The sequence below is a fragment of the Amphiura filiformis genome, chromosome 20, assembly GCF_039555335.1.
Source record: "Amphiura filiformis chromosome 20, Afil_fr2py, whole genome shotgun sequence".
Lineage (NCBI taxonomy): Eukaryota > Metazoa > Echinodermata > Ophiuroidea > Amphilepidida > Amphiuridae > Amphiura > Amphiura filiformis.
In genome coordinates, this window is record NC_092647.1 from 29,277,803 (window position 1) to 29,294,072 (window position 16,270).

General features: G+C 37.9%; 1 protein-coding gene across 1 annotated transcript in view; it reads left to right on the top strand.

The window, feature by feature from the left end:
* Positions 1-2,515: 2,515 nt before the first annotated feature.
* Positions 2,516-16,270, top strand: part of LOC140142749 (paired amphipathic helix protein Sin3a-like) — a 33,557-nt gene continuing 19,802 nt past the window's right edge. The window contains exons 1-6 of the mRNA XM_072164741.1: positions 2,516-2,613; positions 5,793-6,025; positions 10,926-11,061; positions 12,075-12,235; positions 13,531-13,882; positions 14,843-15,052. Of these exons, the coding sequence (XP_072020842.1) occupies positions 5,847-6,025; positions 10,926-11,061; positions 12,075-12,235; positions 13,531-13,882; positions 14,843-15,052 (1,038 nt within the window). The 5' untranslated portion in view covers positions 2,516-2,613; positions 5,793-5,846. The remainder of the gene's footprint in view (positions 2,614-5,792; positions 6,026-10,925; positions 11,062-12,074; positions 12,236-13,530; positions 13,883-14,842; positions 15,053-16,270) is intronic.

A 16,270-nucleotide genomic window follows, 5' to 3' on the forward strand; every position in this document is an offset into this window, starting at 1 on the left:
CAATCAGTTATAAACGTTCAGTTAAACCCAAACACGCAAATGATGATCAAGGAATCGCTAAGGATGATTTGCTTCTGGGTAGGAGGGGGGGGTGGTGGGTGAGGCGGAATCGATAGTCGATAATTGATTATTGACTATCGATTATCGATTATCGATGATTAATTATCCATAATTAATCATTAGTTTATCCATATTCATTGTTGAAAAATGTATAGGCCTCCGCAACCGACAAAACTAGGAATCACTAAGGATGATCTCCTTCTGGGCATGGGGGGGTGAGGGGAATTGATAATCGATAATTGATTATTGATTATCGATTATCGATAATCAATTATCATTTATCGATAATCAATCACTAATTTATCCATATTCATTGTTGAAAAATGTATAGGCCTCCGCAACCGACAAAACTAGGAATCGCTAAGGATGATCTCCTTGGGGGTGAGGGAATTGATAATCGATAATTGAGTATTGATTATCGATTATCGATAATCAATTATCGATTATTGATAATCAATCATTAGTTTATCCATATTCAATGTTTGAAAATGTATAGGCCTACACAAACGCCAAAAACGGGATATCTGCATTAATTTGAAAAAATGATTTTCTCCAAAGTGCTATAAAAGCACACTCTTTGATCATTTCTATGCACATCGTATCTCTTGCAACCTGAAGGAACCAAATTTGTTTCCGTTTTGAATTTCAACAACTTAAAACTGACATTTTTCGTAAAATGAGGCTCAAATATTTTGTTCTGAATTGGAAAATCTCTCTTGGTATAAAATGAAAACTATTACGGATTTTGATGGTAAATTTCAAACTTTTTTATATCAATCATCATATCCGTGGGCACGTGGTATTGTATTTTGAAAGCCATCCGAGTTTCCATTTTGACAAACGGATAACAGCAAAAATAGTTTTAACATTGTCATCTATGGAAGAAAAATCACAAAACTGCCTTTTTCTCAAGAAAAAAAATTGGGAGTCGAAAATAAATTTTCTTCAAAATCGTTTTATAAGATCTTTATATATGCTTAATAACTTAAAAAAAAAAAAAAAAAAAAAAAAAAAACAACAAAAAAAACAAATTCTAAGCTGATACTTCATGTAAATGATTTCCCCTCCCCGAACCCAAACCCTAACCCTAATGCTACTCATAACCCTAATCCTAACCCTGACCCTAATTTCGTGTACAAGTAGGCCTACATGATAAAGAAATAAACAAACTATATTGGAATATTGGACACTTGGACAATAATAGCCTCATTCACCCAACTCCGCCTGCTGCTTTCACTTCACTCTTTAATCCCTGTTATGGAACTGTGACAGAAGATTGATATACAGCCTGTCAGAGCGTCCGAACTTTTGTGTCACGTGACCCTGCCTTATAATATGGACCCGTTAATGAAAAGAGACCTTATAGTCAGTGGCGTACCGTGGCCGCTCCCTACCCCGGGGGGGGGGGCTAAAGAAAATGTAAATTTTGCCGCCCCTTGTAGCAACAGTCCGAAATTTAAAAGGTTGACCCAATTTTTTTTCCAGCCAGGCAGGGTGGCTCTCGAAAATCTAAAAAGTGGGTGGGGTGGGTGGGTGTGTGTGTGTGTGTGTGTAGGGGGGGGGGGCGGTGGATGGGGTAGGATTGACATCGCTAGGCTGGTCAGAAAAAAATAGGGCGAACACTCCCCGCTCTCAAAAAATATTTGCCCCCCCCCCTTTTGACGTACCAAAAAACCTTTGCCCCCCCTTTTGATGTGCCAAAAAATCATTTGCCCCCCCCCTTACCAATGCAAGATTTTTGGGAACCTGAATTTACAACCTTAAATTGTCTTACCATATAAATATGCGAGCGCAGCGAGCAGGAAATTTTGCATATATTTGAACGTGATCCTATTAACGTTTTCCTACACCTTTTTAGGGCATAGGCTAGGCCCTAATATAGAAACGGTGCCCAAAATATGCCAAAATCGCTTGCCCCCCTTTTGACTTGCCAAAATCGCTTGACCCCCCCCTTCGATCTGCCAAAAATGCTTGCCCCCCTTTGGCCTGCCAAAAATCTTTGCCCCCCTATAATTCACCACCCCGGGGGCCGGGTAGGCCTAATTATTGCACCACCCCTTAGGTGTTTATGGTGCGGTTTAGCGTTTTCCCCAAATGACCAACAAAAGTGGGGCACGTTCCTCCTCCCCCCTATTTGCCACTGCCTGAGGCTAAGCCCCCCGCAGGAAAAGATCCTGGACACGCCGGTGGTGCTCATAGCCTAGGACCCCGGGGTAACGCACCCGGTTACCCCCCCTGTCGGCGGCACTGACTTTGAGCTACTTTGATCTTCTCGATGTTTGAATTTGAGCGAAACCATCTCATCTTGATTTTATTGTGTTTTTTTAAATTAACCGCGAACCCGGAAGTGAGACCTTACGTTTTTCGCACAGGGAGCCTTCATTCACTTTACGCGGGGACTTTTCAAGGCGAATTCTTGTGTTTTGATTGGCTGAAATGCCATTTGTTATAGATGATGTCACTGATTGCTTTCGTATCGTTCGTCGAAAGATGTACATGTACACTTCGGATAGGAAATCTAGAGAAATCTTGATCATCTTGGAAATAAAAAAAGTAAGTGATCAAATATGTTCATATTTATATATTTGACTATATCAAGAAATCGATATTTCTCAACATCAACGATTAGTAATTGCAAATTTGGTCAAAATTTCAGCCTTAATCGGCCCGGTCGGTATACGCGTAATGTATGTTCCCATTGACACTGCGCTATCCATACAACTCTACGGAATTCTGCGACATGAAGCAAATTATAAATAATCGCATTGACTAATGCACATGCTTTCAAACTTGTTATTTTTGTAAGATAGGGCTGAGCACTGATTTTAGCACTAGAATCTTAAGTCTGGAAGTTGGGGAATGTGGTATTAATTTCAAACGGAGTAAAAATGTCTTGCTTGATTGCTAGAATCAGTTGATGTTTACACTGCCGTCCCAGGGCTCTAAATGTGTTGTCGACGCCTGACAGTCGGGTTAGATTTTTTGAAGAGTAATTTCTCTGTTTTAATGATTCATTTTGCCCTTCAGATACTGTGTTATTATTTAAGAGTATATTAAGCAAGTAGAAATTGAAGAAATATAATTACACACAGCCTATCCAAATAATAATGTCGTGTTTTCACAGCGAAAATGTGATCGTAAAATGTGTACTCGAACACAATGCCCATACATGAAAACAGCTGGATTTTGTAAAAACACAACCCGCAAGTCCAATCTTCTGCTCTCTTTTTTGAGAAATTTTGTCGATAGATTTTGAAGTCGATTAATGTATTTTTACAAAGGTAGTTTCAAGACAATTTCTGTTGTGGTTAGAAACATTTTGAATGAGTACTTTAGGAACAATTTGCAAATATTTCCAATGTGTTTAGCGGACGGAAGGTTTACAATAATACACTCCAGTCATTTTTGTTTATCGGAGTGTACCATTATACCGGAGGGGGGAATGTTGTGTTTACGTCAAGGAAGTTTTAAGTGTAGTATTTTATTTTATGAATTTACAATTTTCAAATTGATTGAACTTGCTATAACTAAATTTCAATAAAATAAAGTTAGGTTGGATGTATTATCTGGTTAATAAAGCTTCAATTTTTGGGATCAAATTTGGAAATGTTTTTATCCCTCATCAGCTGATCGACAGAACACCCCTAGATCGTGGGCGTCTTTTCCGGTAGTATTCAGGTCGGCCATGTTTGTTGAAACCTTGCGTAGCTCGGCTCTGCACTGCATGCGTGCATGTAAACGGTAGTGCTATTCATGTATTGAACAGTCATTGACAGTGCAGAGTATTTTTGTTTGGCGCATGTTAAGCTTTAATACACTGAGTTTAGAAGAGCAGAGGTGGCAAAAGTAAGAGAGCTCCATTCCATTCTAATTTCTCCACATTACCCCTCAGTCCCACACTGCCTGTTTCATATATTTTTGTCAATGTGTAAATTTGGTATTAAGCCAGTCAGTGGCAGTGATCATTTTCTAGCCTTTTTGGATTCAATCATGTTTCACCATTGTTTATTACTGATTAACAACATTGCGTCTGCGTTGTCTGTGTGGTTTACTTCATTAGGGAAGCTTTAGCTGCCCGAGCGAAATAAACACACAGAGCGCGCCGGACGCGAAGTTGTTAAATGGTGATGAACATTGAACAACAGCGTTAAACATGATTGAATATATATTAATCCCTTTCAACAACGAAAACAAGCTAAAGATCGTCTAATTCACATGATTTTTTCATTCGGAATGTCCGTTTGTCATTGCTACTCAACCTTACAAGAAGATTGATGATTTCTCTGTTGCTATCAGCATTAAAACTATAGAATAAAGCGATAATGTTTAGCTGCTACCGCCAACATAAATGAGTGTTTACGTTCCAGGCATGACAAATTTTACGTGCTCGCGCGTAACTCGTACTAAAAAACTAAAGAATAAAGCAAGCAATAAACCTAAAGAATAAAGCAGTAATAATTTAGCCTCAAACATTTGCGCATAAAAGTTTCAGGCATAAAGAATTTTACCTAATCTCGCTACCTACTGGACTATGGATTCATCACAGATTAACAGCGCTTGGCTCCTGTGCTTCAATCACATTCGAGGCCAGCCGCTGTTCGTAAGACACACTTTATGGGGAGCGGAAAACACCAAATTGGTGTTTATGACCTTTGACAAAGACATACTATTGTCACAAGCTACAAGTCGTTCAATTCGCGCTAGTGCCTTGACTATGCTTCAGTGGTGTCATGAAAGGATTCAAAAGATAATAAATATAGATTCCAAGCTATTGTCTGAAACTGCTCTTTGGAGAATGTGTCATAAAAACTCAGTCTTCGAATGATAGTCGGTCATAACGACCTATGACTGACTATCATTGAAGACTGAGTTTTGAGGCTAGAGTCCATTGCTATCGAAATAGCAGAAATTGATGTTTGTTTTTATGCATGACAGTGATGACACTGTGTAAAGCATGGAAGTTCAGGAATAAATGCAGCTGATCATGATGGGCGAATGCATCAAAAATGTTGTTAAAATTGCTTAATTTTAGATTTCAAAATAGGCAACCTATGCAGTTGACTTATCAAAATAACTCATCCATAATTCATTCATGATTCTGGATAGAGTTGTACATCCGCATATTTGCCTATGGTCAGCTGCAAGCGTTCTGTCAGGGCCAAGAATGACAAAATATCTGTAGTAAAACTGATGAAAAGGAGGGTGACCCGATTGACGGCCTCATCCCCCACTTTACCCCATCAAAATGTAGATTTTGGTATCGGGTGAAAATAATATTTTGCTCATTAACATTTTGAAATAAGGCATTCCAATATTTCCGAAGAAATCATCAAATAGTCTCAACTGCAGATACCACGTTTGAGACTAATTTTACTGTTTTTTGATGATATCTTTGGATATACCGATTTGGAACTCAATGTTAGGGAGAAAAATAGCATCTTTCATTTGAGTATCAATATCTAAATTACGGTACATGATGATTAACTTGAATAAAAACAGTGTAAACTACCAGTTTCACGCTGTATAAATGTCAGTAATTCCATAAGAAATTAGTAACATTTACAGGAAACGTGAAAAGTGTTGTTTGAATGTTGAAGGTCTTGACAGGGACAATATTTTAAGTTACAAGGTATAAGGTGGTTCTAAAGAATTTGATTTTCCAAATATTTCGGGTCACGTTTCTTTAATTTAGCTCCCTGACAAAGTCATTATGTGTCATGTTTATTTTTCAGGAGGTAGCATCCTTCTAGTAAGGAGCTTCACTCTATCACATCTGTCACATCATTATGAAACGTGGCATTGAAGGACAGGATAGTGCGTTTCAACAGCGACGTGTGACGGCGGGACCAGAGGCGTTTCCCCATCCCCCGCGTGTGCTTGCGCCAACTCATCAGCAGAGCGTCTATGAACAAGTCGCTGAGAGCATGGCCACAGGATTGCAGTATCATACTTTGCCAGGGTACTCGTAAGTTAACTTTTTCAAAAGATGCAAATGATGTTGTACATGCTGAGGGTGGAGAACCAGAAAGCCTTAACTCACTATGACCACATCTCACAAAATGAGCATTAAGTTGACAAAATAACTTCTGAGCAGGGGTAGCGTTAACCCCGTATCGGGGGTGAATGACCCCCTAAATGTAAAAAATATTAATTTTTTACCCTCCTTATTTTGTGAATGTGTAAGCTCATAGGTGAACTCTGACCCTCTACTTTTGGACCCCTGACTACACTGCAAAATATTTTTCACCCCTGAGATTTAATTTTCACCCCATGTATTTGGATTTTCTGCAAGCTCGGGAGTGAAAAACACGGGAAAACAACCCCCGACTTTCGGGCCTTAATGCTATGCTACCCCTGCTTCTGAGATATTCCAGATTTAAAAATTATTATTTTATACGGTACCGTACCCTTTAAAATCATACCAAACATGTTGGGATATTTTGTTTTCTATTGAGTTTTGTCATCTTTATAGATGATGAGACTGTCATCTTTATAGATTAGAGTGACCTGAAGACTCATTTTGTGGGAACAGGCGATTGTGAGTTGAGGCTTTCTGGCTCTCAATCCTCGATTTGTACTACCTTACCACTTAACTTAATATGGTACTGCCCATGCCCCTATACATTGCAGGGTTTGGTTTTTGCCGGCAAAAACCTGTTTTTTGCCATTGCCGGTGGCAAAAACCTGTTTTTGCCAGTTTTTGCCCGGTTTAAACCGGCAAAAATGGCAAAAACTCAGATATAGTCACTCAAATATTAAAAGGTAACACAGAAAGCTCATAAACAGTAGCACACAACTTTTAATGAATCATTCAACATATTTTTTGTCTCATCAAGTCCTTAAAATGAAAAAAGTTTTGAATTTGGTATGTGCCACATTTCGGTTACACTTGAGCAATGAAAACACATGCTTTTAATTTCTTAATATATATGTTACTTATCTGGCCTTGTTACACTCAGGAAATTATTTTTGTAACTTAATAATTTGTTTTGAGATGAAAAAAATGAACTATAAATCACCTTTTTTAGTTTTTGCCATTTTTGCCGGCAAAAACTGTTTTTGCCAAGTGGTTTTAACCGCGGTTAAAACCGTCTGCGAACCCTGATACATTGTAAGTGTAGTGACTTTTCATGTTGAAAACAATAAATAATTAAACGTCCAATAAATTCCATTAACTCAACTTCCGAGTAAAGTTCTAGACGCCAAAATACATGAATTTTCCAGGTCAAAATGTATATTTCATGGCAATTTTTACCTCTCCATAGGGTCCATAACTTCCCCCTAAATACTTTTTAAAATAAATCGAAAAATATTTGACTAAATGCAAATGTGTACATGTAAAAGTACCCGGTAGCCTTATTTGTTTTACACATACAGACAATTATAGCATCACACGTCATTGCGTTCAGTCACAATGGTCCATTATGTAAAAAAGAGACCGTTTTAAACAGTGTTAAAAGTGGCATCTGAGTCCATAGGAGTCAGATCTCATTTGGTTCACCTCAAGTTTGGTAGTGACGTCAATACTTTTCCACGGTTGCACTGCAAGTGTGACCACAAACCGCTCTCGTATGCGTGCATGACTGCGTGTACACTCAGCGCGTTTAATTTTACGCGCGCGATTTGATACTGCGATGAGAGAAATATCTAGTGCCACCTGTAAAGAAAGTAAACATACTTATGAGACCATTTTTGGACCATAATGTACATAAGGACTCAGTGAATACACTGACAAAATTTCATTGATATGGCTCTTTTCCTTCTGGGTGATGTCAAAAACTTTTGGATACCCCCTCGTACGTAATGAGATTCAAGCAACCCTGTCCCATGCGTGTCCGAAGTCGCCCTAGTCAGCCCAGTGTCCAAAGTCACCACGGTTTACATTAGATGATTTTGTTTAACCAACGGTAAATGGGGAGAATGCTAAAGATTCTCGTAAAATGCTGTTGTTAGAATTTGCTTTAAGGGGGTACTACACCCCTGTGGTAAATTAGTGATTATTTTTGTATTTTTCTCAAAAACTAATAACACACTGGTAACAAAAGTTATATATTATTGGGGCAAGGAATTCAATTACTACACTGAAATTTCAGTGACTCAAGACAAGCGGTTCAGTATATATGATAGGAAATGAGGTACATCCTAGCGGTACCTTATTTCTTATCATTTTAAATAACGTACCGCTTGTCTTGGGTCACTGAAATTTCAGTCTAGTAATTGGGTTCCTTGCCCCTATATATACATAACTTACCACTGTGTTATTAGTTTTTTGTTCCGGAAAATCGCCGCAAAGCATACTTTCTCGGAAATAATAAATTAAACAACTTCAATTTAGTATTCAATTACCCTGAAATGACATTTTAGAGACCAATTAAGCACTGAAACTACACACTGGTTAGGGCATTTGAGCTTACTGTATTAAACGCTCCCCCTCTAAAAGGAGCACCATCGGGAATTGAAACCCAATTTTGGAAGTTTTTTTCACTGAAAATTCACTTCTAATTTATGCTCCCCTTTTTGGGAAATGCAAGCATGTACACTAACGCCCCCGGGTAAGCATGTACACTCTGATTTTATTATCGTTTATCGCGATAAATTTCCATTGCGATCACGATAATACTACCGTATTCGTCCGAGTATAGTCCCACGTTCGAGTATAGTCCCACACCCCATTTTTGAAAAATTCCAGAAATTGTAAAAAAAAAATACATTTTTTTTTTTTAATTTTTTCGGTTTTGTAAATGTCCTGGACCTAGATGCTAGGATCATTCATGGTTGACCTAAAAAAAAATTCAATGCATTTTGATATCATTAGTAGAGTATGACATGAATACAAAATATCAATTTTCATATTAAAAATACAAAACATCTTGAAATTTTTTTTTTTTTTTGTTTTTTTTTTTTTTTTTTTAATTTTGTTTTGATATTATTTTTTTTTTTTTTTTGGTGTTATTTTTGTTTTTTATATTATCTTTTCTTTTTTTCTTTTGTTTTATTTTTTTTTTTTTTTTAAATTTGAGTATAATCCCACCCCCAATTGTGAAAAATTTTCACCTAAAAAACGGGTGGGACTATACTCGGACCAATACGGTAATAGTCTGACAGGTTGCGATATTTTGATGATAAAAATATGTCTTCAAAAATAAGATTTATTTGCCAACAGTCGGTAAGTACGGTAATTGCCAGTGTTCGATTTTCATCTATTTTTTTGTGTAGCAAAAATTGCTACTCACTTTCAGATTTGAGTAGCAATTCCAAAATTTTGAGTAGCAGTTTGTTTTCACCATATTTTATCGATTTTTTTGTATTTTCTTATCTTCTCACAGATTACTCAATCCCAGTACTCAATGCTTAAAAAAATGTTATGCAACTGCAGTGTTGCAGACCGAATGTGGTTCAAAATTCGGCACCTAAACTTCCTAAGCTGATTATCGTGTGCCCTTTCTAAACGCAAATTTTCCTTCAGTAATCAAGAGAAGTCCTACATTTTTGAGTAGAGGAAACTCACTAATTTATTAGCTGAAGCATTAAAATAATGTGAGGAATCTATGAAATCCTAAAAATCTTGTATAATTTTGGAAGATTGTCACCAAGGACACACGATATTTCCATCTCACCACTGAACTATACACCATATAAACAGTGCTACTTCTATGACGTCATAAAATTAATATGCACGTTTTTAGTTATCTGGTAAATACATGGAAGTTTGTAACACAACACGTCATGGAAATAAATTTGCATACAAGGGAGGATACTGTATTTAGTTTAATGGCGTAAACATCACGATTTAGGGACTTTTGAGTCATATTTTTGTGGATTATTTTCTTGGAAATAGAATTTATGGAAACATTTTTGACTTCGACAAATGGCATCTTGCAAATGATGGTATATCAGCGTGGTTCACGATCGCAAGTAGGCATTTTTCCCCAATTTTTTGGGATCACATTTTTTGCTACTGGTCTGTGTAGTTGAGTAGCAGTTTGTAAAAAATGACTCGCATTTTGCGATGCGAATCCAGGTAAATCGAACACTGGTAATTGCTCAGCTGTATATTTACCTGTCTTGTAGTTGTCATCTCCCTTTTGACTTTTGAGGGTTCTTGATTTTACAGTTAAACCGCATATTATGCACTTTCAAAATTTGTTCTAAAGACCTCACAAAAAGTATGTCGGTCATTATAGACAGGGCATTAGCCAGAGGGCCATCTTTAGGGTGTCCAAAATGGTCAAAAATACCTTATTCTACAAAATCAGGGTGTCCACTTCCATTATAAAAATCAGAATTTTAGGGTGTCCAAATTGAAAACAGGGCATCCAAATGACACCTGGACACCCATGTGGCTAATGCCTTGATTATAGATGACTTTAACTTTAAAACTAGTAATCGTATTTGGTGTTTGAAAATATGTTGAGAATGAAAATTTAATTTTCACATTGAAAATTTCATTTGCTATAATTGACAGAATTTAAGTCTCGGTGTAAATTTGAAGGTGACTGACAAGTACCCATTTAAATTTTTTCTGTAATAAATTTCATTGATTTTAAATTCAGCGTGATTTTGGCATGCTTGCATTTACATGTAGTAACCATTTCTCGCTCTAAGAACAACTTACAAATTCAGGATTTATTTCTTCAAAAACACACTTGTAAACAATATTGGGCGAATGGGGAATAAAAATGTGCGTAAATAAACCATCTTTTTATGTTAGAATATTGTTGATACGATTAATAATTCCAAAGCTGTAACAGCTGACTTTTTGTGAGTTCTTATTATAGGCGGTGCAGTTAAAATGTTGAACATAGTCTTGGTCTTTTGTTTAAAAGAAATGCAAAATAATCTCTCAATATTGTTGTCTTTTGCAGGGTGACATCAGTTGGGGGATCAGGGGGGCATCATGCCGGGGGACACCACCCTACTCATCCCGGGCAGCATCCTAGCCCGCAGCAAGCAGCAGTACATCAGCAACAGGCTGTGCACCAAGCTCATGCACAAACACAGGTAAGGTCATGAAATGAAGTGGGACCCTCGGGCCAAATGCCATGGATTTCTTTGAGCAGGAGGGCCTGAAATTCTTTTACACATAACATGCCCATCAACTTCATAAGAAAGACCTGGAAGCTTCCCTCTCCTCCCACACACCAAAAAAAAAAATGTTGGCTTATTTTGTGGTAAAAAATATACTCAATACAGGGATGTAACTCTTCCGGAAATTGCAGGAATCCCCGGAAATTTGGCCATAAAAAATCCGAAATGTAAAAAAAAAAAGCCAAAAAACTTTTTTGGAGGGTGATGCCCTGCAGTGTATTCCCCGGACATACCCTTCTAAATGTTCCATATCGCGCGCAAGCCTGCGGCCACCTGTCCAAGTACCAGATGGATTTTCAGGAAATGGATATGTTGCCCAGTTACATCCCTATCAATGGTAAGGCTTGAAAAAAGTTTTGTTTCCTGTAGGCATCAGGGTTCGATTTACTTCGAAAAATTTGCATGGCAATTTTTAGCGAAAACCTTATTTAGGCGATGTTCTTATAATATTAGCATATGTTTACATTGTAAAAAATTGCTACACAAGCTGAAATTTGTGTAGGAGGTTGTCCAAAATGGGGAGCATTTTGCTCCACGACACCAGTTAAATCGAACCCTGGTAGGCATTTAGTTTAAGAATTACTGCAGATTGTTTTATTTTATTTGAGAAATCCAGAAAAAATTATAACTCAAGCAAAAAATACAGTTTTCAAAAGATTTTTTTTCTGACACATTTTGTTTATAGGCAATCTTCCTAAAATGCTAAATTTCCCAAATGAAAATCAATCCAAGATTTTCCTTAAATATGTTATATGTTCAATTTTCATAATTTCTATTCTACTCTCCAATTATTTGACAATTAATATAAATTTTTGATTTGAGGTATGTTACCATACGTTGTGAAATAGAAAGCCACTTACGGTACAGGAAACAAACTTTTTTTTTTAAACCTAAGCAATAAATAAAGGACATTATTTTCACTTCAGGCACACATGGTACAGGGTCAGCAGCAGCAACAGCAGCAATACCAGCGGCTCAAGGTGGAGGATGCGCTGTCCTATCTCGATCAGGTCAAGTTGCAGTTTGGAAGTCAACCCCAGGTCTACAATGACTTCCTGGATATCATGAAAGAATTCAAATCGCAGAGGTGAGTGGTCATACGTGAAATAGAACGGACAAAACTTGCATTACAAGTATACAAATTGTAAGATGTTTGTAAGATATTCCTAATAGTCTTGAGCATTTTGAAATAAATGACCTCATTAGGGTTATTAAGAAGTGACAAATTTTCACTTTAAAATCAAATTTTGTCTAATCTCAACGTGATCCATTGTTCAGAAGTTACCGTGCCGCAACAGCTCAAGGGTCAATTTCAAAGTTGTAAAGGGTTCAAACATTAAAGTTGCTCTGATTTTCTTGAAAGTTGTGGCAAATGGTTATCTACCCAAAAGAGGCATCACACGCTGGTTCTGAAGTCTTGGCGACACAAAAAAGTTTAAAACACTAAGAAACATTGTGTGCACTACTGCCTCTATAATTCTGGGTTGAGACAAAAGTTGGGGTTTTGGGACCAGACTAGAACTTGTTACCGTACTGAAAAGCCAGATGTAGCCAATGATTCTCTCATGATTGTTGCTGTCTGTTGGAGATCATAAACCGACAAGTCTCCAGAATATTTTATGCTTTCTGGGAACTTGATGGCAAGACAAGTGCTTGAAATTTTCAGTGAAATTACTGTAATATGTGGGCGTAACGCACAGCACGAGCACGAAGCGTGAAATATTTTCTGGGAACACCGTTCCCGCAGTTTTTGGAGGCCTGTAAACCGAGTCGGTTGGATACAGATTGGAATATACACGTACATGTAGAACAGATGAGACGATCATACCTGCATTCAAATTTGTCAGCTTAGCCAAAAAAATGGGGAACTAGGGAAAAGCAACAGAAACAGAAGCTGCCATCTGTTTGTATGGCTTGATGTATTATTATTATGCCTTGGATATTTTTGGCTTCCCAAAAGAAGAAGAAAGTTTGACCCGAAGGGTATGATTTACATTGAAAATTTTGCATAGCAATTTTTAGCAAAAACATTATTTAGGTGATGTTCTCATGATATTAGCATATGTTTACATAGCAAAACAATTGCTATACCGTACAGCTGAAATTTGTGTAGCAGATTGTCCAAAATGGAGAGCATTTTGCTCTGCTACACCAACCAGGTAAATGGAACACTGTGCACACATAAGTCATCTTAGCTCACACATAAGTCATCCTAGCTTGTAGCCCTATACGCTGGGCCTTTTTTAGAGGCTTTTTTATTTTTTGGTTTAAAAAAAGCCATAGCACATATCTTTTTTGCAAAATGTTTGAGAGATAATGTAAATAATGTAAATATTATGAAACTTTCAATAAACGTCTGAACTTTAATATTTTTCCACACAGTATTGACACACCAGGCGTAATCAACCGAGTGTCTAACCTTTTCAAAGGTCACCCAGACCTCATTGTCGGCTTCAACACCTTCCTGCCACCCGGCTACAAAATTGAGGTGCAGGCCAATGATCCCAATCAGATCAACGTCAGTACACCGACAGGTCAGATACAAGCCCAGATCCACCGCACCCCACCCCCAGCGCCGCAACCATCACAGCCGCAGGTACAGGTGCAGCAGACAGGGGTGGCTGCGGTGGTATCGTCACAGGCTCAGCATCCAGCCGTCAGTCAGCAGGGACAACCACATCACAGCCATCCTCCGCAGACGTACCATGCCCCACATCCGGTCAACAAAGTCAAGGTAATTGAGTGGTATAAAGGCTTAAAGCAGTTCATGACTTGTACATGTACCGTATTCATTCAATAAGCGCCCAGGGCGCATAACAAAGTCATTTTGAGTGGGCGCTTATATTTTACCTGGTTTACCTAATTTTTTCGTAAGGGGCATTGATTAGAGACAAATTTACGTATGTTATAAAAGGGTCCTGAGATGTTCTAGTAGCTTTTCTGATGTAGTAAGTAGCTTTTCTGATGCAGAAAATGTATTGCAATTTTTACACAGGACTTGTTGTCTTCCAGCTATTTCACTGTATCAACGTCGATCTGTCACTTAAACGTAACATTAATGGTACCCTTTAGCAAATTGAAAATACCCTGGGTGGGCGCTTATTGGGGCATGGGCGCTTATTGGAACGAATACGGTATACCTAATTATATTTTCAAAACTTGATGGTGATTGTAGTGTTAATTCCGAATAGGCAATGTATAATAATTATGTACACTAGTACCAATACAAAACCAGAGTTAACTATATTGTAGTGCATACCGAATTTCCTTGAATAGTCTCCCCCCGGCGACACATTTTCCAAAAGGAGGGTATTTATTAAAGGTCATTTTTAGAACAATAATTAAATGTTAAAATCATTAGGTAAGCTTAAAATTCACGCTGAAATGACGAACTATGAATTTTAGATCCATGACTTTCGGGTTTGCGATAAGATTTTCGCCAAATACTAACACCATATGTGTACCTTGGTGAGCTTACTACACACGATAGCATGGAAATATCAGCATTTTTGAAACATCTTGTTTGAAAAAAGTGGTGGGGCAGCATTTATTTGATGGGGGCGACTATTCGAGGAAATACGGTACTTTTCACTTTTTAAATGGTAGTGCAAACGGCACATGTGTTCCTTTTTTACATGTAGTTTGTCTTCTACACATTGATTTATCATAATCTACTCTGTTTCATTATTTGCAGCCTGCCACTCATACTATGGGCAGCCATCACACTACCTCGGCTCCAGCACCCTCTGGTGGCCACACCTATTCACAGCCGCCACCTCCAAACCCACCCCCTCAGGCAGCCGTAGCATCATCGCCACAGCACGGTCAGGGACAGGGTGCCGGTCAGCCTGCCGGGCAACCGGTGGAGTTCAACCATGCAATCAACTACGTCAATAAAATCAAGGTTAGAAATTCAGTCATATTTTTTTATTCTCATAAACAAGCATTACAAAGGAAAGGCAAAGACAACAATATTATTTAAATACTTGACCACATTATGGAGGAAAAGGCTGGAAGGCCAGTAAGGTAATTTTAGCCTTTCCATGAAATTTGCAGTTATAATTATACAGCGTGTGGGCTAGAGCTGTATAGCGTAGGAGTAGACTATATAAACAATAGGCTCCCATTATGACTGTTTTTTTTTTTTTTTTTTTTTTGTTTTTTTTTTTTTTTTAATTTTTAACATCATTCATCACTATTATAATGTTCCACATTTGTTTGGAGTAACCTTAATTTTTGTACAGGCAGCCCTCGAATTAAGGATCTGAAGGGGCATGGCAACTTTTTTAGGGCAAGTTGAAAATTGCCTTGGATTTTCACTGAAATGGCAAGGCAGCATGGCAGTTTGTAATATTTCAAGAGGGCATTATGGCAACTGTTGAAAATTTGAGAAGGGCACCAAGGCAATTTCTCAAAAGTGAAGAAAACACACACAAACATAGATAGATGATTTTATAATGAAGGGGCAGGGCTGGGGCACCGACGGCAACTTCATTAGAGGGCATGGCAAGTGACTGCCTTGGGTAAAGGACATATTTTGTGGGCATTACGGCCTGGGATGATGGGCACCCACATCAAAATGCCATGGGTGCTGTGGGTTAATTCAAGGGCTGTGTACAGGTATTATTATCATTTGACAGGCTCACTGACTCCACACTATGCAGTTAGCAAGAGATCAATAAAGCATAATTCTATTACCTATTTCGAACAGTGGGCGAGGTCCAATGCCCTTTAACCTTCAATGTGTTAGGGAATGTATTATAATCTAAATTTGCATTTTTCTTTTACTTTTTTGTCTCGCCTGATAAGGCAGGAGACTATATAATCACTTTTCCGTATGTGTGTATGTGACAAATTTGGTTAAAGTTTTGGTTAAAGTTTGCTTTCCGCCTATTTTCTCGGAGACTATGAGTCGACGTTCCTCAAACTTGGTGGGTGGGTGCATCTTGACCCGAGACAGAACCGGTTCGTATTGGTTAGTGGGTCAAGGTCACTGAGGTCATCTAGGGGTCTTCTGAGGTCAAATTAGTAAAAACTGTCGTATGGCAATGAAACTTGGTGGGTCCAGTCAACATTTAAAGCCAAATTTTTGGAAGGTCATTCTGAGGTCAAATTAGTAAAA